Consider the following 22,071-nt stretch of genomic DNA (forward strand, 5'->3'; position numbering starts at 1 on the left):
AACTTTTAAAAAAGCTTTATGATGGGTTGATTACATACACCTCCACCTAGGTTTATAATTTCAAAAGAACCCAGCTTAATTTAATAATTACTGGAGTTTGGTGGAATAAAATTCTTATTATCATTGAATGTACATGAATCAATATATATAAAGAAAACCTAGATCCTTATCTCTACCATATCTAATATATCTATTCAAAATTTAAAGTTTAACTTAAATAAATATCCTAATTATCTTATCTAAGATATAAAAAATCTTACACACTCCCCCTCAAGCCTGGCAGTATATGTTTGTCATGCCATGCTTGGTCTTTAATTCTTCAAAGTGCGATCGATGGAGTACCTTTGTCAAAATATCTGCCAGCTGCATGTGTGAGGGAACACAGTGGAGATCAACTATTTTCTTCTCAATCTTTTCACTTATGAAGTGTCTGTCGATTTCCATATGCTTGGTTCGATCATGATGAACTGGATTCTTGTCAATATTTAAGGCCGCTTGGTTGTCACACATCATCTCTATCGGATGACTATTTCCTATCTTTAATTCATTGAGTAGCGTTTTAAGCCACATGCATTCACAAATCCCATTGGACCAAGCTCTGAATTCTGCTTCTGCACTGCTTCTGTCCACAACTGGTTGTTTCTCCCTTCTCTAAGTTACGAGGTTACCCCATACAAATGAACAGTAACCCGAAGTAGAAATTCTATCAACAGGACAACCTGCCAAATCAGCATCAGTGTAGACTCCTAACATTTCTGATTGCAGTCTTCCTAAAGAACAACCTTTTTCCAAGTGCTCTCTTCAAGTATCGCAACACTGGGTATACCGCCTCCATGTGTTCTTCAGTAGGTTTAGTCATGTACTGACTGACAACACTTAAAATGTATCCTATGTTAGGTCGAGTGTGTGATAGGTAGATCAATTTTCCAACCAATCGCTGGTATCTTCCTTTGTCAACAAGTACTCGATCTTGATTCGTACCTATTTTCACATTTGGATCCATTGAAGTGTCAACTGGTGGTTTGCACCCAACATTCCAGTCTCTCTCAGTAGATCTAGAACATACTTTTGTTGCGAGATTGAAATTCCATGAGATGATCTTGCCACTTCCATACCCAAAAAATATTTGAGTTTTCCTAGATTTTTCATTTCAAATTCCCTTGAAAGGATTATTTTTATGCGACTCATTTATGGTTCACTCTCCCATATGAGAACGATGTCATCGACGTAGACAATGTGAGTTTGGTGGAATAAAATTCTTATTATCATTGAATGTACATGAATCAATATACATAAAAAAACCTAGATCTTATCTCTACCATATCTAATATATCTATTCTAAATTCAAAGTTTAACTTAAATAAATATCCTAATTATCTTATCTAAGATTTACAAAATCTTCAACAATTACATATACCTCCCCCAAGTTTGTATCGATCTTGTGTTCATTCCCGCTAAAGTGCGTATCCATCAAGGTTTTAACTGGTACAACTGTCTTTTTTATTTAAGGAATAAATGTAAGATGGATATATACCTCAAGGAAGCTATATCTAATTTTTAAAATCAACGCGTGTAAATGTAACATTGGTACAAATCTCTGGAGAGGTATATGTAAATTTCAAAGTTTGTAACTATTGCAAGCCTCATGAGAGGTATATGTAATCAATCCATTATGATTATTAAACCTAATTCCTTCTTTGCATTATGCCATGTCTCTAATTTTTGGAGTGATACGCTTTGCAGATGCACACCAAACGTCTTTGATAATTATTTTCTATCGATGCTTATATTTTAATTCAATATGATAACATGCGTTAACTTTTTCTGGCATACGCTTCGTGAAAAGACAATGTCTTGAAAATTGTAACTGTGAGATGAAATGATGAATCAAAGATCTTTTACTCCTCTAAGAGGGCGAGGCCGTATACGGTTACAATCCCACCGTGTAAGGACCATAAACATGACTCATATTGAGATTGCCACCCATATCCAGTTGGATCCTCACAATGCCAAAACATAGAACATATGATAATCATATCAAGAAGGGGTAGAAACAAAAACGGTGCTCCACCGAAACTTTCAAACACAAAATAATTAATACACGACATATTTTAAAACAAATCCACTTACCTTATGATTGCTTGGAAAAATTCTAAAATAGCAGAAGAATCATGCGATGACACTTCCAAAACGCAGTGGCATTTCGACCATAAAATTTAATCGCCTTGCAGAATTATTTGCGACTTACTGCACCGTCGGATCGGGCTCAAACTTGGACACGTTCACAAGTATGTCAAATAAATTACAAACGGTGGAGATCGGGTTTGAAAGTCGTTATAACCTGTTCATGGACAAACAACCGTAGGTATGCTGTTCCCGCATAGAATTTGAGCAGTTTTCTTGCGAGGGCCATAAACAAAAAACTAACCGTTGGATTTGGCTGAAATTTGGATATGTTATTCAAAACATATGAAAGCATATTCTGAACGGTGAAGATCGGATTCCGAGCACTGGAGCAAGAGAAATATTTTTCGAAATTGGACAGAATTTTGATTACTGCAGCAGAATTTTGGAGAGGAATTTCGAAAATTTGGAGAGTAAAACTTGAAAATTTGAGTGTGGTGTAAATTTCGAATGAGAGCTTCTTCTATTTATAGAGGGTGGTTTATAATCTTACGATATTATTTTGATATCCTTCCATAATTTGGAGATGCTCCTTTCATAAATATTGAGATGCTTCTTCCATAATTTCGAGATGATTCTTTGTTGAGAAAAACCGCCTTGTATACAATATTTTCTTTCAAATAGACGGATATCTCTACCTTAATTCGAGATTAATACATGATTTGCACTGTATTTTGAATTTCATGTATTTATAGGTTTGAAATTTCCAATATCATGTGTTATTTAACATTTTTGAATTTATTATTTTTACATAATACCATAACTCGAAAATAAATTCTTATACACGTTTATATTTAATTAATTACGTGCCCAAAAATTTGGGTTCTCACACTTTATCCTGCCAAAATCTAAGTTATCATTGATATAGTTCTTGTCAATCTCAACATGATTTGTCCAGTTGTGTTGCACTAGATTATTTGCAATCTCAATAGTTGGTAATTGGTATGTTATCGTTAGAAGTGTGTCATGGGTATTTGTGAGAATTTTCAGCCTGGTAAGCTTCTTAGTTGCATGATGACAAGCACTGTGTTCAACTTCCGCACTAGACAATGAAACTACATGATGTTTACTTGTCTATGTCACCAAATTGCCCCCAACAAATGATATATATCCTGACATGGACTTCCTATCCGATTGAGAGCAGGCAAAGTTTGAGTCTGTATGGCCAACAATGTCTATTTGCACTCCCATTTATCTTCATAACACAGATCCAGTTCCTTCCACAATGCAGTCATTTCATTATGACATTCGAACACTTTTCTTTCCCCTTGTCTAGACTGCCACAATTTGGTTTTTAACTCATAAATTTGTGAGAAGTTTTCCAAATCAGAATCCTTTATATTTTTGGCAGCGAGCAAGCAGAAATATGTCTTTCATGGTAGGTTCTGTATATTTGACTAAACATGTCACCACAGAGTTATCCGATTTCCTGGTCCATGAAGTGTCGTTCTTTGCTGGCTCGGTTATTCCCCTGCTGAGATATCCCGCTTAACCTTTTTCGGTCAATAATTAGCTTTATGAATTGAGCCCGTTCCAGGTAGTTTTTACCATTCCATTTATGAATTGTTAGCTGAATAGAGGGGCTTTCGAAGTTGTTAGGGTTTACAGGGTATGAGTGAGATGATTTCACACCCAGGCTCTCCTGAGGTCCATCAAACTCTTGTCGCTGGATCCAGTCATCTCGCAAATTCAAAGATCCGGAGACTTGCGATTAACCATTGGTTCTACAAGAGGTATTTCGCGGCTGTAGAAGGAAGGAAGTGCGACGAACCAAGTTATAGGAGTCATCAGAAGCATAAGGACAGGTGATGGATATAATCGCTGATGCAATATAAAGAATAGTGGAACTTTTCTTTTGCCATTATACAAGGACGACTGCTATGAACTAAGTAGTGATTTTGGTAGGTTATCAAAGCCAAGGCTCTTATGCCATATTAACAGGAAGGAAAAAGCAAGATAAATTATGTTATATCTCTTGTTTCTTCTTTTCTGAATAAATAATTATAGTGCAAGACACCTACATTACACAACATACTACGTTTTTAATAAAGTAGCTGCACAATAATATATCCTTAATTGTAGGAGTAAAATATTATATTTATTTTTTTTTATAAATATTCTATTTCTATGTGTTAAAACATTCCTATTTCTCGAATTTTCTTAATTTTCACTCCAAATTGCGTTTGGATGATGTTATGAAAGTTGAGAAATATCATGGTGATATCCGATTTTTGTTTCAAAAGGAAAACCCAAGTAAACCTTCTACAGTCATCTACAGAAGTGACAAACCAAGGTTGCACCTGTTGTGGTATCACATGAAATGGACCCCAAATGTCTGTGTGAATCAATTTGAAAGGGAAAATGATCTTTTATTGCTTGAGGAAAAGAGACGTGTTTGTGTTTATCAAACTCTTGAATATCACAATGAAACTCCCTGGCATCTACATTTGTAAAGATAGAAGCAAACATGACACTTAAAACTTGAAAGGACGGATGACCTGTTCGATGATGGAGAAGACAGATTCTTTATTTCTTGGAGGAGTTTTCCACAAACTGATGTATTGAATTTTAATTCCTTTCCCTAGAATGTCCAATCGTCTTCCCGGTGACTTTGTCCTGAAAACCACACATATTTTAGCAGAAATAAATTTTGTGGCCAGTTTTGGAACATGAAGAACATCTATTAATGTTGCAGTATGGCTGACGCGAATGTCTCTTATTTCAGCAACTGTGATATGAGTTCCATCTGCTTTAATTATCTTTTTGAGCTTGGACAAGTTTTTTATGTACAAAAATGGTGTGATGAGTTAGTACAAGATTGGTGGCCCCTAAATATATGATCCAAAGGGCTAGGTTTTCCTATCTCTAAGGCGTTTACAGCATTTGCAGAAGGAAGCATACCTGATTTAACGAAGGCACGATTACCTGGTGGTTATCTGGCATATCCAAGAATGATTTCAGTCATTCAATATCAAGTTTGTCGGGAGGGGTGTTCTATTTTCTTCTTGCTGGTCTGAAGTATTCTCATGTGCATTTGCCAAATAGGTTTGACCCTTCTCTGTCCACTGCCTAACTCACTTGTTTGTTCAGTTCCAGGTTTTCCATGGAGCTTCCAACATCGATCCTTCATATGTCCTTTCTTCTTGCAATAAGTGCAGTATATGTTAGAACTTTGGCCTTTTTAGGTCCAGTAGCTGCTAATGCTCAATGGAGGTCATGTCTTGAAGTACAACTCCGCGTCTATTTTCTTAGATTTGAACAATAGCAATAGCCTCAAGGGAAACTCCTCTACCAAAAATCTGCTCTCGCACTCTATCAAACTCCTCTGGAAGGCCCGTCAAGAAACCAAACGTTTTGTCTTTCTTCATTAGATTTCGAAGAGTGGTGACATCTTCATGATCTCATATCGAGATACATTTATAGTAATTTATTTCCTGTTGCAGATTTTTAGACAAATTATCTATTCCGTGATAGAGAAAGTATCTTGTTTGCACATCATGAACTTGAGATTGATGTGATAGATATGTGCAACATCGTTTTTCTTCGAATACATCTGTTCTATTGTTTACAAAATTTCTTGAGCTGTGTTCATAAACATGCATGTTTCTCGAGCTGTAGAATTCCATAGATCTAGGAAACTCTATCTCGATCATAGTGATCTAATCCTATAATTTTGTATTTACAAACTGATTAGATAATACCAAATCCCTAACATTTTGTTACATACTTTACCATGGGTGTTTGCCAAACCTCTATTAGCCATCTTATTTTTTAGCATTGCAAAAAGAAAATTCTAGAAATTTGCTGCTGTAAGTTTTGATATTGTTAAATGGAACTCACTGGAATGCTGAATGGAACTCACTGGAATGCTGCACTTGCTGGAGAGATTAAGAGTTATTAGATTGAATTGAATTGGGGATTTTCTCGTGTCATTAACAGTAAATTATCTGTTAAATTTATGCTTCTTGAGTTCTTGTAGGATTTGATACCACCCTCATATTTGAATGAGCTTTCACTCTTGCAAGATCAAATTGCACCATTTTCCACAAAAATTGCCTTTGACACTATAGAGCAAGAATTAGGGCTACCAATAGATACGCTTTTCTCGGAAATCTCACCTGAGCCTGTGGCAGCTGCATCACTTGGACAGGTTAGTTCATTTCTATGTCATTTAGTTGGGAGTAGGTTTTACGTGACGTTATCTTGATGCATATCACAATTGCAAAGATCAAATTAGTTTTCGTGGTACTGTTATTTCAATCTGATATTCTTCATATTGAAAAAGGTATACCAAGGTAGGCTGCTGTCCAGTGGGAATGTTGTTGCCATAAAAGTGCAGAGGCCGGGAGTTAAAGCTGCAATTTCCTTGGACTTACTGATCTTGCGTTATCTCTCAGGGTTGATAAGGATAGCTGGAAAATTTAACACTAACCTTCAGGTATTATCTAAATGGAATTCATCTACAATACTAAGTGTCTATCTAAGAGGATTAATCAGTCCAAAACAATGGTGACCAGGGGAAACTTTTTAAACAAAAGCGTGCAGGTTAAAATGTGTTTTTTTCTTTAAGGAAAGCCGAAATATTTATATATGTCTATGTAATAGTCTACAATACTAAGTGTCTATCTAAGAGGATTAATCAATCCAAAACAATGGTGACCACGGGAAACTTTTTAAACAAAAGCTTGCAGGTTAAAATGTGTTTTTTTCTTTAAGGAAAGCCGGAGTATTTGTATATGTCTATGTAATAGTGAAAAGAATTTTCATTTATTTTCAAAGAAATTGAAGTTGAAGCCCAAAAAACTGCATTTTTTGTCTGTTTTATTTTAACTTTTCTGGGTGCAATGCTCTCCACGGTTTTACGCATACTATGTCACCTTCTCTTTGAACATTTTATGATTGTAATGTAATTAAAATTTTTGGAGTACATAATCTTGAATTCAACCACTTTTTGTGAGTTGTAATATTCCAGCATATGTAAATGCGCTTGAAAATCATATTATGATTGTACTTTGATCTAATTCTTTATTAATTTAGGTATCTCAACATATAAGATCTTGATTTTATAATTTACATCTCAATAACTTGTCAACAGTACATGCATGTCAATTCTGTACTTTACAGCGCATATTAGGAGACAAAAAAAAATTGTGGCCCAATGTGACTTGCCCCATAAAGGACGCACACATGTATGCATGCATATAAAATATGACATGATTGTATTACGCAATTACATAGACTGTAGACTGACATTTGATCTACGAAAGGCTCACATGGTTCACATTGGAGGAAAGAACATGCTCATTGTATTACTTATTTGTAGATGTGATTTAAGGCGCTCTCATACTATTAAATTTGCATGAATATGCATGATTGAAATAATGGTTGCATGAATTCAACAAGCAAGCAAACATAATAAAATGATGGACCAACTTTTAAAAATTAAAAACTCTTTCCTTAATATGATTGAAAACATTATATCAAGCTCTAAAAGAAAATAAATACATTTGCTATTTTCTTCAGCATGTGGATGTTAAATAACAGTGAAACAAAGAAGTGGTTTCTGGAGAAACCTTGGTGCTTAGAGGATTATGAATTGCACCATGATCGGAGTCACTGAATTTGATTTTTTACATAATATTGTCCGACAATGAAGTGTTCAATGTTATATGCTTGAATGACAGTTCTGGAAAATATATTTCTTAACTTTAAAATTTTATTATTATGATTTGTTTAATTTATTAGAATTCTCATGGTTGTATCAGGATTCTAATTTGATTTGTTTCTTTATAAAAGTGGATATGTTAGATCATGAAAGCCTATATTTCATTATTTTGGAAATTGCATATTACCCTTGTGAAATCCCTATATTGGTGAAAGCAACTATGAAAAAAAAACTATTAACTTCTTGTGTTTTCAAATACTGAGCGCACACATCCCCAAGTTTTCAAATATTGAGCATACACACACTTATACGTAAGTGTTTTTAGGGGTACATGTACTCAATAGTTGAAAAGTTAATAGATCATTTTTGTCATGGCGTTTATCAGCAATATAGGTATTTCTTATGGGTATGTATGCAATTTCTCCTTTATTAAGAGCACATCAGCAATTTACGGCCATTTCATAACCTGTGCTTCTGACAATATGCCAGATTACTAGTTTTTTTACAATTTTCTAAATAATTAATGAACAAAATCCCGAGCATCAATTGCAGGCTATCATTGACGAGTGGGCATCAAGTCTTTTCCGGGTATTTAACTTCTTGACAATCTCATTATAGTATATTACACAATTTTAAAGAGGAAACTGATATTTGCTTTGCTAGCTATTTATTTTATTTTTACAACTGCATATGCTTGATAGAATTCCTTCCTCTTAGGTAAATATAGGTTATGTTTTTCGTTCACGATAAACTAACCAAGTAAATAGAAGTTTTCGACTGGACACAAACATGGATTTTTGATATGAACAATTTTTTGGTAGATTGGCTTGATTTATTAGTTGGGATCGTTTTTCTATAAATAACGGGAAACCTTGTTGGAACATTTAATGTTGTTTAAATTATATATTTCACATTTCCAATTGAGAAAATGGAGAACCCGCCCTTGTAACTTTTCTTTGTAGGTGTTGCATGAGGAATATTCTTAGTGCTTCATATTGAATACAGGTAATCCAATTGAATGCAGGAGATGGATTACAAGATTGAAGCAAACAATGGAATTAAATTTAGGTAAGCAATCGTTTTGTCATTGCCTTGATCCTAATCTAAGATAGCAGCAAGTAATTCTTTATTGCAACTATAAGCCTCTTCATGGAGTCTGGATCCATAAACGTTTACCCTTATGGTAGTGTTTATTACTGAACAATAAAGATGGAGGAGAGAAAATGTAGAGCAAGGAACATGAAAGAGTATTGCTTATAATTATTTTCAGTCTTACAATGATTAGGATATAAAGCATCTAATCATAATGACCGACTTTCCTCAACTAAGGAAGTTAAATGTTCTTATAAAATTAAGAGTATTCAAACAAGATCTACATTTCTATGTATAGTAGATATTCATATTTTACTGCAATATTTTCTATTTTCTACACTCCTCAAGTTCGCGCATGTATATCTATCACGTCCAACTTTCTAGTGAAGTCTTCAAGCCTTGATCTGTTTCTGAAATGAACTTTTGTGAGAACACCATCAACTTTTTGTTCAAAAGTGACACATGGCATACTAATTACTCCATTTTCTAACTTTTCTTTGCTAAAATTTCTGTTAATCTCAATATGCTTCTTGTGATTATGTTGAACGAGATGATTTGCAATTCTGATTGTGGATTTATTATGACAAAATAGTTTCACTGGAGCTATCGGCTTTAAAATCAATTTTTCATGTTCCAACTTCAGCCACAGTATCTCACAAACTCCACTAATCACAGCCCTTAATCCAGTTTCGGCACTACTTCGAGCACAACATTCTGTAAGTTGGCATCAAGCAAAGATGTCATAACCAACAGACAACTTGAAATTGCTTCATTTTGGTGTCAAAGTGACACATGGCATACCCACAATATTCCAACCAAACACCTTCCCTTACTTCTTTTTCAATATTCAACATGCTCCTCCTCCTCTGCAATTCGTTACCACCACTTTCATCATCATGTCTATAACTGAAATCTTTCGTTACCTTTATACCTCTGAGAGTGCATGGTAAATTTTTGGTTTCCTCTTATTTTATCATATACAGTGGTGGATCATATTATCACTTGTGTTGCATGATATAATCATCACATTGCTCCACCGACTAAATTTTTCACCACAACAATAACTATCGCAGAACGCAAAAATCGCCATCTCCTCGAGGTGGCTCGTTCTTTATTGTTCACACATAAAGCCCCTCATCATTTTTGGGGTGAGTCTGTCCTCACAACCATTTACCTCATCAATCGAATTTCTTCTAGAGTCCTTAAGTTCCAAACACCTATTAAATCTCTCCTCAGCATCTATCCTAACTCACACTTACTACACAACATTCTCTACGTATTTTTGGTTGCTCATCGTTTGTGCAAATTCATTCTCAGCATAGATGAAAGCTTGATCCACGTTCAATCAAATGTATTTTTCTTGGGTATTCACCAAATCAGAAAGGGTACAAATGTTGTTCACTGACCACAAAGAAATTCTACAATTCAATGCATGTCACCTTCAATGAGTCTGACCCTTTCTTTCCACCTTCCTTAGTTCAGAGGGAGCAGATGATCAATGAACCTCAGAATCTGGATCCTTTCCACATACCAAGTGACCAACCTCATACACATCCTACCGTTTATATTGATACAATACACACAAACCCACCAGATAATTCCCAAATTCTACCTTTTGACCATGTTTATTCTCGCATGAAGCCTTCTCAAGACCAAACACACAATCAACAAACCAGGAACACTCCCTTAATACCAGATCCTCTAAAAACAATCAAGGTACGACAAGCTCCGACTCACCTGATATCGATGATAGACCAGTTGCATTGAGAAAAGGGGTCGGATCATGCACCCAACACACTATAAGTAATTTTTTCTCTCTTGATCTATTATCTCCTGCATATCGAGTCTTTGTTGTGAATTTAGACTAGGAATAGGTCCTATCAAGCATCACCGAAGCTCTTCAACATCCACGATGGAGGGCAACGGCCTTTGATGAATACATGCTCTTGAAAAGAACAACACTTGGCAGATAACGGAACTTCCACTTGGAAAACAAACTGTTGGATGCAAGTGGATTTTCACAATCAAACATAAGGCTAATGGAAACATTGAACGATATGAAGCCCGAGTAGTAGCAAAGAGGTTTACTCAATTATCAGAGACCTTTGCCCATGTAGCCATGCTAAACACGGTTCTTATCCTCCTATCTATTGCTGCAAATCTAGATTGGCCTCTATATCAACTCGATATGAAGAATTCCTTCTTAAATGAGGATTTGGAAGAGGAGATCTACATGTGTATTCCACATGGATTCGAATCCAAAACTACTGCCAATAAAGTCTGCAGTTTAAAGAAATCACTTTATGGTTTGAAGCAATCCCCCAGAGCTTGGTTCCACAAGTTCACCAAAGTCTTGAAAGAAAGTGGATACACAGTGCCAATCGGATCATACAATGTTTGTCAAACATTCCAACCAAGACAATATTTCTATTATCATTGTATATGTTGACGACATTATTATTACTAGAACCATGAAGAAGATATCACTAAGATCAAACAAGTACTTTCAAAAGAATTCGAGATTAAGAACCTAGGGCAGTTGAAATATTTATCGGCAATAGAAGTGACCAAATCAAAACATGGAAATTTTATTTCTCAGAGAAAATATGTCCTGGACCTTTTGATAGAAAGAGGGATGTTGGGATGCAAGTCTGTAGATACTCATGTGGATCCAAATATAAAACTTGGAAAGAATGAGAAAAGTCCAACAGTTGACAAATGAGGATATCAGAGGTTAGTGGGCAAGCTGATATACCTATCTCACACAAGACTTGACATTGGATTTGTTGTAAGTGTTGTAAATCAGTTCATGAACAATCCAACTGAAGAACATATGGATGCTGTTTTTCATGTATTGAAGTACCTCAAAGGATCCCCTGGAAAAGGGAATATGCTTACACAAGACAGCTCTAAAAAATATACAGTTATACAGTGATGCTGATTGGGCAAGATCTTTCACTGACAGATAATCCACATCTGGGTATTGCTCATTTGTATTGGGTAACCTTGTAACATAGCGAAGCAAAAAACAACCTGTGGTATCAAGAAGCAGTGCATATGCCGAGTTTCGGTCCTTGGCCAATGGAACTTGCGAAGGTATATGAATACAAAAGTTGTTGGCAAAACTGAAATTAGAGGGGCATCAGATATTGGACTAAAGTGTGACAATCAAGCTACAATAAGTATTGCCAAGAACCCAGTCCATCATGATCGTCATTTCATAAGTGAAAAACTCGAGAAAGGGAATTTGAAACTCTGTTACGTCCCTGGCCACACACAAGTTGTAGACATCCTAACTAAGGCCCTAGTCAGAGCGACATTTGAAAACTTGGTATCCAAGTTGGGCATGATCAACATATACGACCCAACTTTGTTGCAGATCCAAAAAGATCAACTTGGATAAGATGTTTTTCATATTTAAACTTTTATCCTTTAGTCTGTAATTTAAATCTTCGGATAGATTAGGTTGCTAGTTTTCATTTTGTGTATATCTAAGACTGTATTCATTGAGGACGACTGGACGAGTGGAATAAAAAGATTATCCCTTCCATCCACATATCTATTCCCCTCATAAAACAACAGTGATCATAAAATAGTTTCATTGGACCGTTCAAGTCTAGTTTCAATTCTCCAAATGCCAAATTTAGCCACAAAATCTCACAAACTCCATTGCCCACAACTCTTAATTCAGCCTCAGTACTACTTCGAGCCACCGCGTTCTTTGTTTTAATCCTCTAGCTGAATAGATTTCCTCAAAGAATAGTATAATAACTTGTAGTCTATCTGATATCGAGGCGGCCTAATCTGCCTCAGTAAAGGCTTCTATGATTCATTAAGACACTTCCCTAGTAAATTCTTCAGTTACCTCAAGATTTTAGAAACTGTTTCAGATGTCCTTCATATGGTGAGTGCATGAACTTACTTACCACATTAACTGCATAGGCAATATTTGGGCAGGTGATTTTGATGCAAATGAACATAGACATTACATCCAAATATTTAAGGAGGCAAATCAGAAGTCAAGTGTGACAAGGGAAATTTTTCCTTAAAAATAGTTAAGGGTGCTTTAAAATTCAATTCCATGACTTCCTTGTGATTGTTGATGTTTTGAAAGGTCTCCAAACATCACTATGAATGAGTACAAAGAGTTTTGATGGTTTTTTATGATTTGATTGGAAAAGTGGTGCGGTGATGTTTCTTGAGGTCCAACGGACAAACTCTCCCAGAGGAGCTAATTCGTTATTCGCACAAACAGAAGTTGATGCAGAATAATCTTTCAATTTGTGTTTTTGAATCCTTTTTCATGGTTAACACAATCATTTTTCTGTGATTTGACTGTGTTTTAATCAAGGAAACGCGCCTCCAACTGATGATATCTAGTTTTGTGTGCTACTTGCTTAATCAGACAGTTATATGGCAGTATACAAGATGTTGTGGTTCCAGAAATGTACATAGATCAAACAACTAGCAAGGTTCTCATCATGCAATGGGTGGAGGTGATTTTGTTTGTTTTGTTCTAAATGTAAGTTAATTATAACTCGCTATCGCTAATGATTTTGTTTTCTGATGAAACAATTTGTCATTTTGAATGAATGCAGGGTCAAAAGTTGACAGAAGTTAAGGATCTATACATGATTGAGGTCTGTTCTCGAAACTACTTGAAAAATGCAATTTTACCTGACAAATGCCTATGTCGTAAGTTGCTATTTTAAGTTCTCTGCAGGTAGGAGTTTATTGTTCATTCAATCAACTTTTAGAGTTTGGATTCTATCATGCTGATCCACATCCAGGAAACCTACTTCGTACATATGACGGAAAACTGGCCTACTTGGGTATTTTTCCAAAATTGTATTCATGATTACACATATGAGGAATATAACTTGTAACTGAATATTGCATAAATAACCTTGAAATTCAAGAACTTACATGGATTGTTAGAAAATAAAAATTATCTTTCGTTCATCATTTTTTTCAAGCCAGTGCCCTATGTATCAAGTAATTATAAACATAATAGATAGTTTCCTTTATCGGATTGATTATCTTTATTGACCTAATGGCATTTCTACAAAACCAGGATGTACGTAGGCATGTCTTCGACGTGAATATTTATCCATTGTTTTCAATAAATCCCTTCAGTTGATTTCTTTCACTAGCAAAAGTTTACGCTTAAATGAGAGTGCTTAGAGATAATTGTGGAGTTAAGGTAGTATTGATGACACGTGGATAAAGTTATCGGAGAAACTTCCTGATCATTTATCTATGATGAGGACTAAATTGGTACTGATTTTGATAGCATTTTAAAAATTTATTCTTTAAATCACTTTTTTTTATTGGTCGCGAAGCAGTAACATGATTGGTGTATTCCACACTCAGACTGCATATTCTAGAATTTTTATGGTACTCACCAATGGCTGTCTGTGGTTATTTATGAGTGACTCAGAATTTGATTTTCCTTTGGAAATTTTTATAAAGTGAAAAGGAGATTCAGTGTTTTGAGAGTGCCGATGGAGTGTTGGGGGAATTTGGGAATGGTAAGAGTGAGTATAAGATATTAGTCATTACTGTATTTTGAATCAAGTTTGACCAGAAAATATCTTGTTTTGTCACTTAACTTTGAGACGGACTATTTGCCAGATTAGTTGCATCAAAGACAGCAAGGCATAATAGCACTCTGATTCTGTAGCTACGTCCATAGCAAATTATTAAAAATAGTATGTGAATTTTGAGATGAGCACACAAAGATACTGTTCATAGAAAAGTAACAGCTTAATATGTTCTGTTTAGTTTATGAGCCTAATTTTATTATTATATTGTGATTCTAACCTTTAAATATAATTATATCTCACCCAGTTCTGAAAGATCTACTTTAACTCTCAGACTTTGGCATGATGGGTGAGTTCAAACAAGAACTTCGTGACGGCTTCATTGAAGCTTGTCTCCACCTTGTAAACCGTGATTATGATTCACTTGCAAAAGACTTTGTAACACTTGGGTACCTAGATTATCTATCTTTATTCAGCTAATGGTGAACTTCTTGTGATGTTACTGACAGCTTCTAAAATATTTTCAACAGGCTTCTTCCGCCAACTGCTGATAAGGATGCTGTGACACAAGCATTAACAGGTTTTATCTGAGAATAGTTTCTTCATCTAGTCAAACCCTGGAACTGTCAGCTTGACCATTGGTCTTGGTTTGTAGATTCAGAATTTCCATATTTGCTTTCAGTTGCCCTAAAATGAAAGAATATGTAGGTGTCTTCCGGAATGCTGTTTCCAAAGGAGTTCGCTATCTAAACTTTGAGGATCTTCTTGGAAATTTGGGAGCCACCATGTAAAAATCCTTTTATCTTTTCCCTTTGTTGGATTTATATGGGATCATTTATGATGGATTCATGTATATAATTCGAATGAGCTCAAGCCATCTTAGCTTTAATCAACTTTCTGTAAATAAATGCCAATCTAGAGTTCAAACATGTACTCAAGCTCATGTTAAAATGTAGCTTACTTGGAAAATTTCTTAGAATTGGGATCAATTTTTACGTATGTTCCATACTATCCGTCTGAATAATAACACTGGTACAGCTGACCTTGTATGGACACAAACAAAATGGATAAGATGTTGATACAAGGGCTATTTATGATCCTTTAAGTTAAGTTTTAGCATGATTGAAAATCCTTGCTCTGAATTCACGGAATTGGACACTACTAATGACACTCCTTTAGCCATTCTATAAGTTTCTGATGAATCCAATGAAAATAATCTATTAGCGAGAGTCATGAGACCTTGGGGGTAAGGAAAGCGTTTTTTTTAATAATTTTCTGGACAAATTAAAACTCGTTATTTATACCATAAGAAATTAGAAATCTATTGAGTAACAATGTCAAAGGGAGATTATTTATTACGTCACATGAAGAAATTAAACTAAACACGATTAAATGGCTTGAGTAGGAATAAGAGGATCGATTGTTACCTTTATTAGGAACCTGAAAATAGATATGAAGCATTCTGTGAATTATAAATAAACCTGCATTTTTCTTACAGAAGATATCGTATTTGAACAAATATTATTATAATTCTGGAATTTGTATAGGATAAATTATGTGTCAGACCTTGTACAATGGTATTTTATGTATTTCAGAAATACTAACGCTCCTTTCTTTTTTGTCTACTCTGTATATATCCTCTTTCTCAGCCCTTCATTGGTTTCTTGTAGATTTCTTCCTTTATAACAGTTAACTGTTTAGATATTACTTGTTAAATTTGGGCTGTCTATTGTACAATTGTACATTAGTTTGAAGATACAAGATACCAAACTACTTGGGGAGAATTGGGTCAATGACCCTACACAAATTTTAATTTAAAAAATAATCTCCATTCGTTAAAATAGCATTATGCAATGGATTTTATTATGTATTTTTAGTCAAAGGTTTTTTTTTTTTAAAAATAGATGTGGATGGAAGGTAAACTGGTGCCGTACTAACCACTTGCGCTCAAACTCATACTAAAACAGTGCAATAGTTGCACCTTTTTTTACACTAATTGATTTGGTTAAATTTGTGTAGGTTTTCAATGTGTGAAGAGAGTGATCTACCCCTGTATTTATTTATGCATTTACTTATTACCTAATTATTTATTCTGGGGAATTCATATTGCAGGTACAACTTCAAATTCAGAATTCCTTCTTATTTTTCTCTCGTCATTAGAAGGTGATTGTAATTTCTTATTTTCCATCACATGTTAAAAATAATGCTTTCATACATTAGATATGGCACATTTTTCTTTCTAGTTACTGTCAATTTTTTCACTTAAGTTAGATAAATCATCTGTAACATCCAGCCTAGCTGTTTTGGAGGGAATTGCTATCGGCTTCAACCCAGAATACAAAGTTCTGGGCAGTACATATCCTTGGATTGCCCAGAAGGTGCTTACTAACAGCTCGCCAAAATTGAAATCTTCTTTGCAAGCTCTTCTTTACAAGGTACATCATCTCCATGAAGGAAAATTAGCTATTTTTTCATAGCTTAGCATGCGTTGCCTCAAAAATAATATCTTTCTGTCTGGAAGTAATGTTTAATAAAGACAGCTGTACTGATTCCATGTTCTTAAACAGGGTGGAGTCTTCAGGGTTGACCGATTAGAGTCTCTCTTAACAGAGGTGAGATAATAAAAAATCTCTCGTGCATCAGCCTGTCAATTAGTTTAAGCAAGAGTTCAAAAGGATTGAGATGAACTTTTCTTGTCCATCACCTCGTTAAGCACTTGATAAGCTTATGAGATACTTCACTGAGTTTGAGCTTCATAACTTTGAGGCATAAATCTATATCAGCTTCATGCAAGCAACCTTCTTAGATTAGACATGGCTGGCTTCCTGCTGAAACTTATGGCTGCGCTGGGTATCTAAAACTATGATTAGTTCTGTCACCATATCACTTGAATCCCTCAGCTTTATATTTAATCGGATATTTCATATCTGGTTCATTTGTTGACCCTTCTCAGTTGCATTGTTTTGGTAAAGTAGCTATTTTCTTTCTGCTATTGCTCTGTCCTAAAATGCAAAAATTTGAATGTGTGTGTGATGGTTGGTGACTTGAAAACACTCACAAACTGTTCTTATGACTTGTTAAGTTCACTCAGCATACTTCTATAACTTTCGCTCGTGGCAGTCAATGCGTGCCAGAACACAACGAACATTGGCTAGAAAGCTGGAAACAGATAATGAATCTAAGATGTTTATCAGACAAATTGTGTCCTTTGCTTTGAATGAGAAGGTAAATCTCACTTGTAACTCATCATTAACTACTGGACAGAATCAAGGGATCAGACTATTTAGAGATTTTTCAAATGTATTCTATTTTCTGCAGAGTGCATTCATGAGAGAAATACTTCTCGAGGAATTTGCAAAGGTAATATTTTGGGACACCTTTCCACATTTCTTGTTTTGGATTTAGTATCTTTGTTCTATTTCATCTTTTATTCTCTTTGCTAGAACAAAACAAGAAACAAGTGAAAGAGCTTGGGAAAACCTGTATCATGATTGATAGTTACTTGACTTAAATCTTGTCTGAATGTTCATAAATGCGCATAACTTTCAGTCAGTTCTAATCAATTTAACTGCTATTTGACCGAGGGCTCATAATCTTCAATCAGTTCTAATCAATTTAACCACTATCCGAATAATGGGAGTTGTGTTCTGTTTTGTTTAAATTTTTGCTATGAATGGATCAGCTTCCTTCATATGTTGTTTGAATATTTTAAATGAGTTATCTTTATCAAATAATGTATTTGAAATAGCATGTTTAGTCTAGTAGAAGAATAGAAGAAATAGTGAAATATTGTGGGAGAGAAATGTTGTATATTTGTTGGTGAACCCACAACAGCATCTAACCTCTCTTCTCAAAACCTTTTTGCCTCTTCCACCTCCTCCAACTCTAGCTTACTGAATACATCTGAGAAAAACTTTGTTGTGTTGGCTCTTCTTCAAACTTTGACTTGTAAAAAACACACATCTATTTCAAAATAACTGAGCATTCTATTGTTTACTTCCAAGTTTCGGCCTTATAAATGATCAAGGCATCGAAATATGTAGAAACGACTATACCTGGAATAGTTTTGAAAAGTAAATTTTTTCGGAGATAAAAATTTCTGAATTTATTATTTATTGTTAACTTCTGGGTTACAAGTGTCATATTTTCTGAAATCACATTTGAGCACCTATATTTGATGATTGCTATTGGTACTTACTGTTTGTTTCTGCAACTGGTCATAGGGCTTGGATGCACTTGGGATAGCCACCTTTGACTCAATTACATCTGCACTGACCGTAAACCTACCCTTCAGACCTGATTCTGTTTCCTTGCTGACTGATGAAGATATCAACAATGTGAGAACGTTGCAACACCTCATTACTCTATTCTCAGGGATTCAACAGGTGAGAAATATTTTTTAAGGATGAATGTTCCTATCCTTCGGCAAAAGTCAATACCATATTGTTTCTAGATGTTTAATTTTTTTTTTTTGATAGGAAACAATATTTTATTAATGATATAGTAATAAGGATTACATCAGTGGACTAGAAGTGCAATGTCATAATTTATAGAAATACACTATCCTAATTTAGCACACAATAGCAATGATAATTTAGTGATACACATATTCCCATTGTCTTATCAAATCAAAAACTGAAACATTCTTGAAATCTTTGTGACTTCCAATCCACATGGCAACGTTAATCTTGATCTTCTCCCAGCATTTGTCAATATTTGTCTCTTTTCCTTCGAAGATTCTTTGGTTTCTTTCCAACCAAACCGTCCAGCATATACAGTGAACCACGACTTGCCAAAATAGTCTTCCTCTCTTACCCGTGGATTGACCCAAATCCATGCTGAATAAATCTTTTGTTGATTTAGGTATGACCCAAACCAACCGCATCTCTTGCAACGCTCTAACCCACGATGAAAACGTGAATGGACAGTGTATGAGAAAATGGTCCTGAGTCTCTAAATCATTCCTGCATAGAACACACCAATTGGGGCACAAAGCAATCCCGTGGCATCTTTTTTGAATCGTCTCCGAGGTTGGTAGCTTACCCATAGTGGCTGTCCAAGAAAAAAGCTGAATCTTGCTAGGAACATGGACTTTCCAGATAGCATCGAAAAGTTGAAATTTTGGATAAAGATTATTTGAGAAGAAAGACTCGTAGAATGAACTAACTGAAAACATACCCGACGAATCCCCGCTCCACTGAATAAAATCGTCCACCCCCTCAACTAATCTAACCGACTCTAAGACTTCTAATAACCCTGTCAACTCATCAATCTCCTCATCTCTCACCCCCCTTCTGAAGTGAAAATCCCAAGAATGGTCGCATGTTGCATTATCAAAAAGAGCAAAATAAGAAATAGGCAAATTGTGAAAAGATGACAGCTGAAATAAAGCTGGGAAACAAACCTTGAACGAACAGTCCCCCAACCAATTATCCTACCAGAATTTGACCTTATTCCCTCCTCTCACCTTAACTAAAATCTTATGCTTAAAAGTTGGGTATATCCGGGAAATAAACTTCCAAGGGCATCTAAACGTTACATTTCTTGCCAACCCCGCATCCCACCCATTTTCTTGTAACTCATATTTACTAACAATAATCTTTTTCCATAATGTCCCCTCTTCTTGGAAAAATCTCCACCACCACTTCCCAAGTAAGGCTGTATTTTTTAATTTGATTTTAGCAATGCCCAATCCACCTCTTTCCTTTGGTTTACAAACTTGATCCCATGAGGCCAAATGTAGGTGGCTATCTCCATCCGCTCCATCCCATAAAAAATTCCTTGATATCTTATCCATCGATTCCTCAACACTTTTTGGGACCTTGAATAATGACATGTAATATATCGGGATGGAATTTAAAACCGAAAGTATCAATGTTAATCTACCCCCTTTAGACAAAAATGCTTTCTTCCATATAGCCAATTTTCTGGACATTTTAGCAACCACCGGCTGCCAGAATGATGCTTGTAATGGATTACCTCCCAGAGGTACACCCAAATATGTAATCGGCCATGACTCTTTACCACATCCCAATCGTCTTGCTAACCTTTCAACTTCTATATGTTCACGGTTAATTTCCAACAACGCACTCTTTTCCCAATTGATTTTTAAACCCGACATATCACAAAAAGAACTCACCACTTGTACCATGAATATTATGTGATCATCAGTCTGTGCGAAAAAAAGTGTATCGTCCGCAAACTGGATATGAGATATCTCAATCTTTTCTCTGCCGACCTCTATCCCCTTTATTAGGTTCGATTCCTTAGCTTTGTCTATCAATCTTCCCAACACATCGACGACCAAATTGAATAGAAAAGGAGACAATGGATCTCCTTGACGAAGACCTTTGAAAGCCCTAAATTTTCCTCTTGGCCTCCCATTGATCATAACTGAAAATGATACATTCGATACACATCCTCTCATCCATGATCTCCATTTTATTCCAAACCCCTTCTTCATTAAAACAAAGTCCAAAAATTCCCAACTCACGTTATCGTAAGCGTTCTCAAAATCCACTTTCAAAACCCATCTTTGTTTTTTCTTAATCCTAGCCTCTTCGATCAACTCGTTCGCTATAAGACCACAATCGAGAATTTGTCTTCCTTCGACAAAAGCATTTTGTGATTCTGAAATTGTCGATTCCATCACACTTTTCATCCTCTCTGTTAGAACTTTCGATATTATCTTATATAAGCTTGTTATTAGACTGATCGGTCTGAAGTCCTTCACTTTGTACGAGTCAACTTTCTTTCTAATCAAGCATATATAAGTCTCGTTGGTGATTCCGTTTATGATGCCACTTTGAAAAAACTCATCAAAAACCAACATAAGATCTGTTTTGACTATTTCCCAACATTCTTGGAAAAAACCCAAAGTAAATCCATCAGCTCCCGGGCTCTTTCCTCCATCGCATTTAAAGACTGCTTCCTTCACCTCGTCCTCGGTAAATTTTTTTTCTAGCTGTCGACTCATCTCCACTTCAATTGGACACCATTCCACGTCTTCAATACCCCAACATCTTGCATCCGGCTTACTGTACTGTCCCTTGAAGAATTCTGAAATTATTGAAACAATCTCATCCTCACAAGTTGTAATGGAACCATCATCTCTTTCGAGTCTGTCAATGGTTGACTTACTCTTACGATGGTTAAGTATGGAGTGGAAGAATTTTGTGTTTTGATCCCCTTCTTTGATCCATTTGACCTTGCTTTTTTGAAAGTTTATTTGATTCTTTCGTCTTATCAATCCTCTAACATCAATTTCGCTTCTTTTCTCTCGTTCACTAATCCTTCCGAAGCCTTCCCCTCGCCCTCCAATTTGTCAATTATGCTGATTTTGTTTGATAAATCTGTTGCTCTCATTTCCATCATTCCATATACCTCTTCATTCCATTTTTTGATGTCACCCTTAATTGTCTTTAGTTTCATCATTAGTCTATATCCCGCCCATCCTTGTGAGTTCGAGTTGTTCCACCACAATTGTGTCAAGTTTTTAAAGCTTGAATCCCTTAACCACACGTTCTCGAATCTGAAAGGTGTTGGGCCCCACTTAGTTTTTTCCAAATCAAGAACCAGAGGGAAATG

General features: G+C 35.5%; 1 protein-coding gene across 1 annotated transcript in view; it reads left to right on the forward strand.

Moving 5' to 3' along the window:
- The window catches only part of LOC142533622 (putative aarF domain-containing protein kinase At1g71810, chloroplastic), a 43,940-nt gene that overhangs the window by 15,162 nt on the left and 6,707 nt on the right, over window positions 1–22,071 (forward strand). Inside the window, exons 4-19 of the mRNA XM_075640448.1 lie at window positions 6,164–6,334; window positions 6,470–6,622; window positions 8,402–8,437; window positions 8,874–8,917; window positions 13,347–13,437; window positions 13,540–13,581; window positions 13,665–13,773; window positions 14,819–14,933; window positions 15,015–15,064; window positions 15,193–15,271; window positions 16,597–16,647; window positions 16,778–16,919; window positions 17,052–17,096; window positions 17,605–17,709; window positions 17,803–17,844; window positions 18,708–18,869. Coding sequence (XP_075496563.1) covers window positions 6,164–6,334; window positions 6,470–6,622; window positions 8,402–8,437; window positions 8,874–8,917; window positions 13,347–13,437; window positions 13,540–13,581; window positions 13,665–13,773; window positions 14,819–14,933; window positions 15,015–15,064; window positions 15,193–15,271; window positions 16,597–16,647; window positions 16,778–16,919; window positions 17,052–17,096; window positions 17,605–17,709; window positions 17,803–17,844; window positions 18,708–18,869 — 1,437 coding nt within the window. The remainder of the gene's footprint in view (window positions 1–6,163; window positions 6,335–6,469; window positions 6,623–8,401; window positions 8,438–8,873; window positions 8,918–13,346; window positions 13,438–13,539; window positions 13,582–13,664; window positions 13,774–14,818; window positions 14,934–15,014; window positions 15,065–15,192; window positions 15,272–16,596; window positions 16,648–16,777; window positions 16,920–17,051; window positions 17,097–17,604; window positions 17,710–17,802; window positions 17,845–18,707; window positions 18,870–22,071) is intronic.

The sequence above is a fragment of the Primulina tabacum genome, chromosome 18, assembly GCF_025594145.1.
Source record: "Primulina tabacum isolate GXHZ01 chromosome 18, ASM2559414v2, whole genome shotgun sequence".
NCBI classification, from domain to species: Eukaryota; Viridiplantae; Streptophyta; class Magnoliopsida; order Lamiales; family Gesneriaceae; genus Primulina; species Primulina tabacum.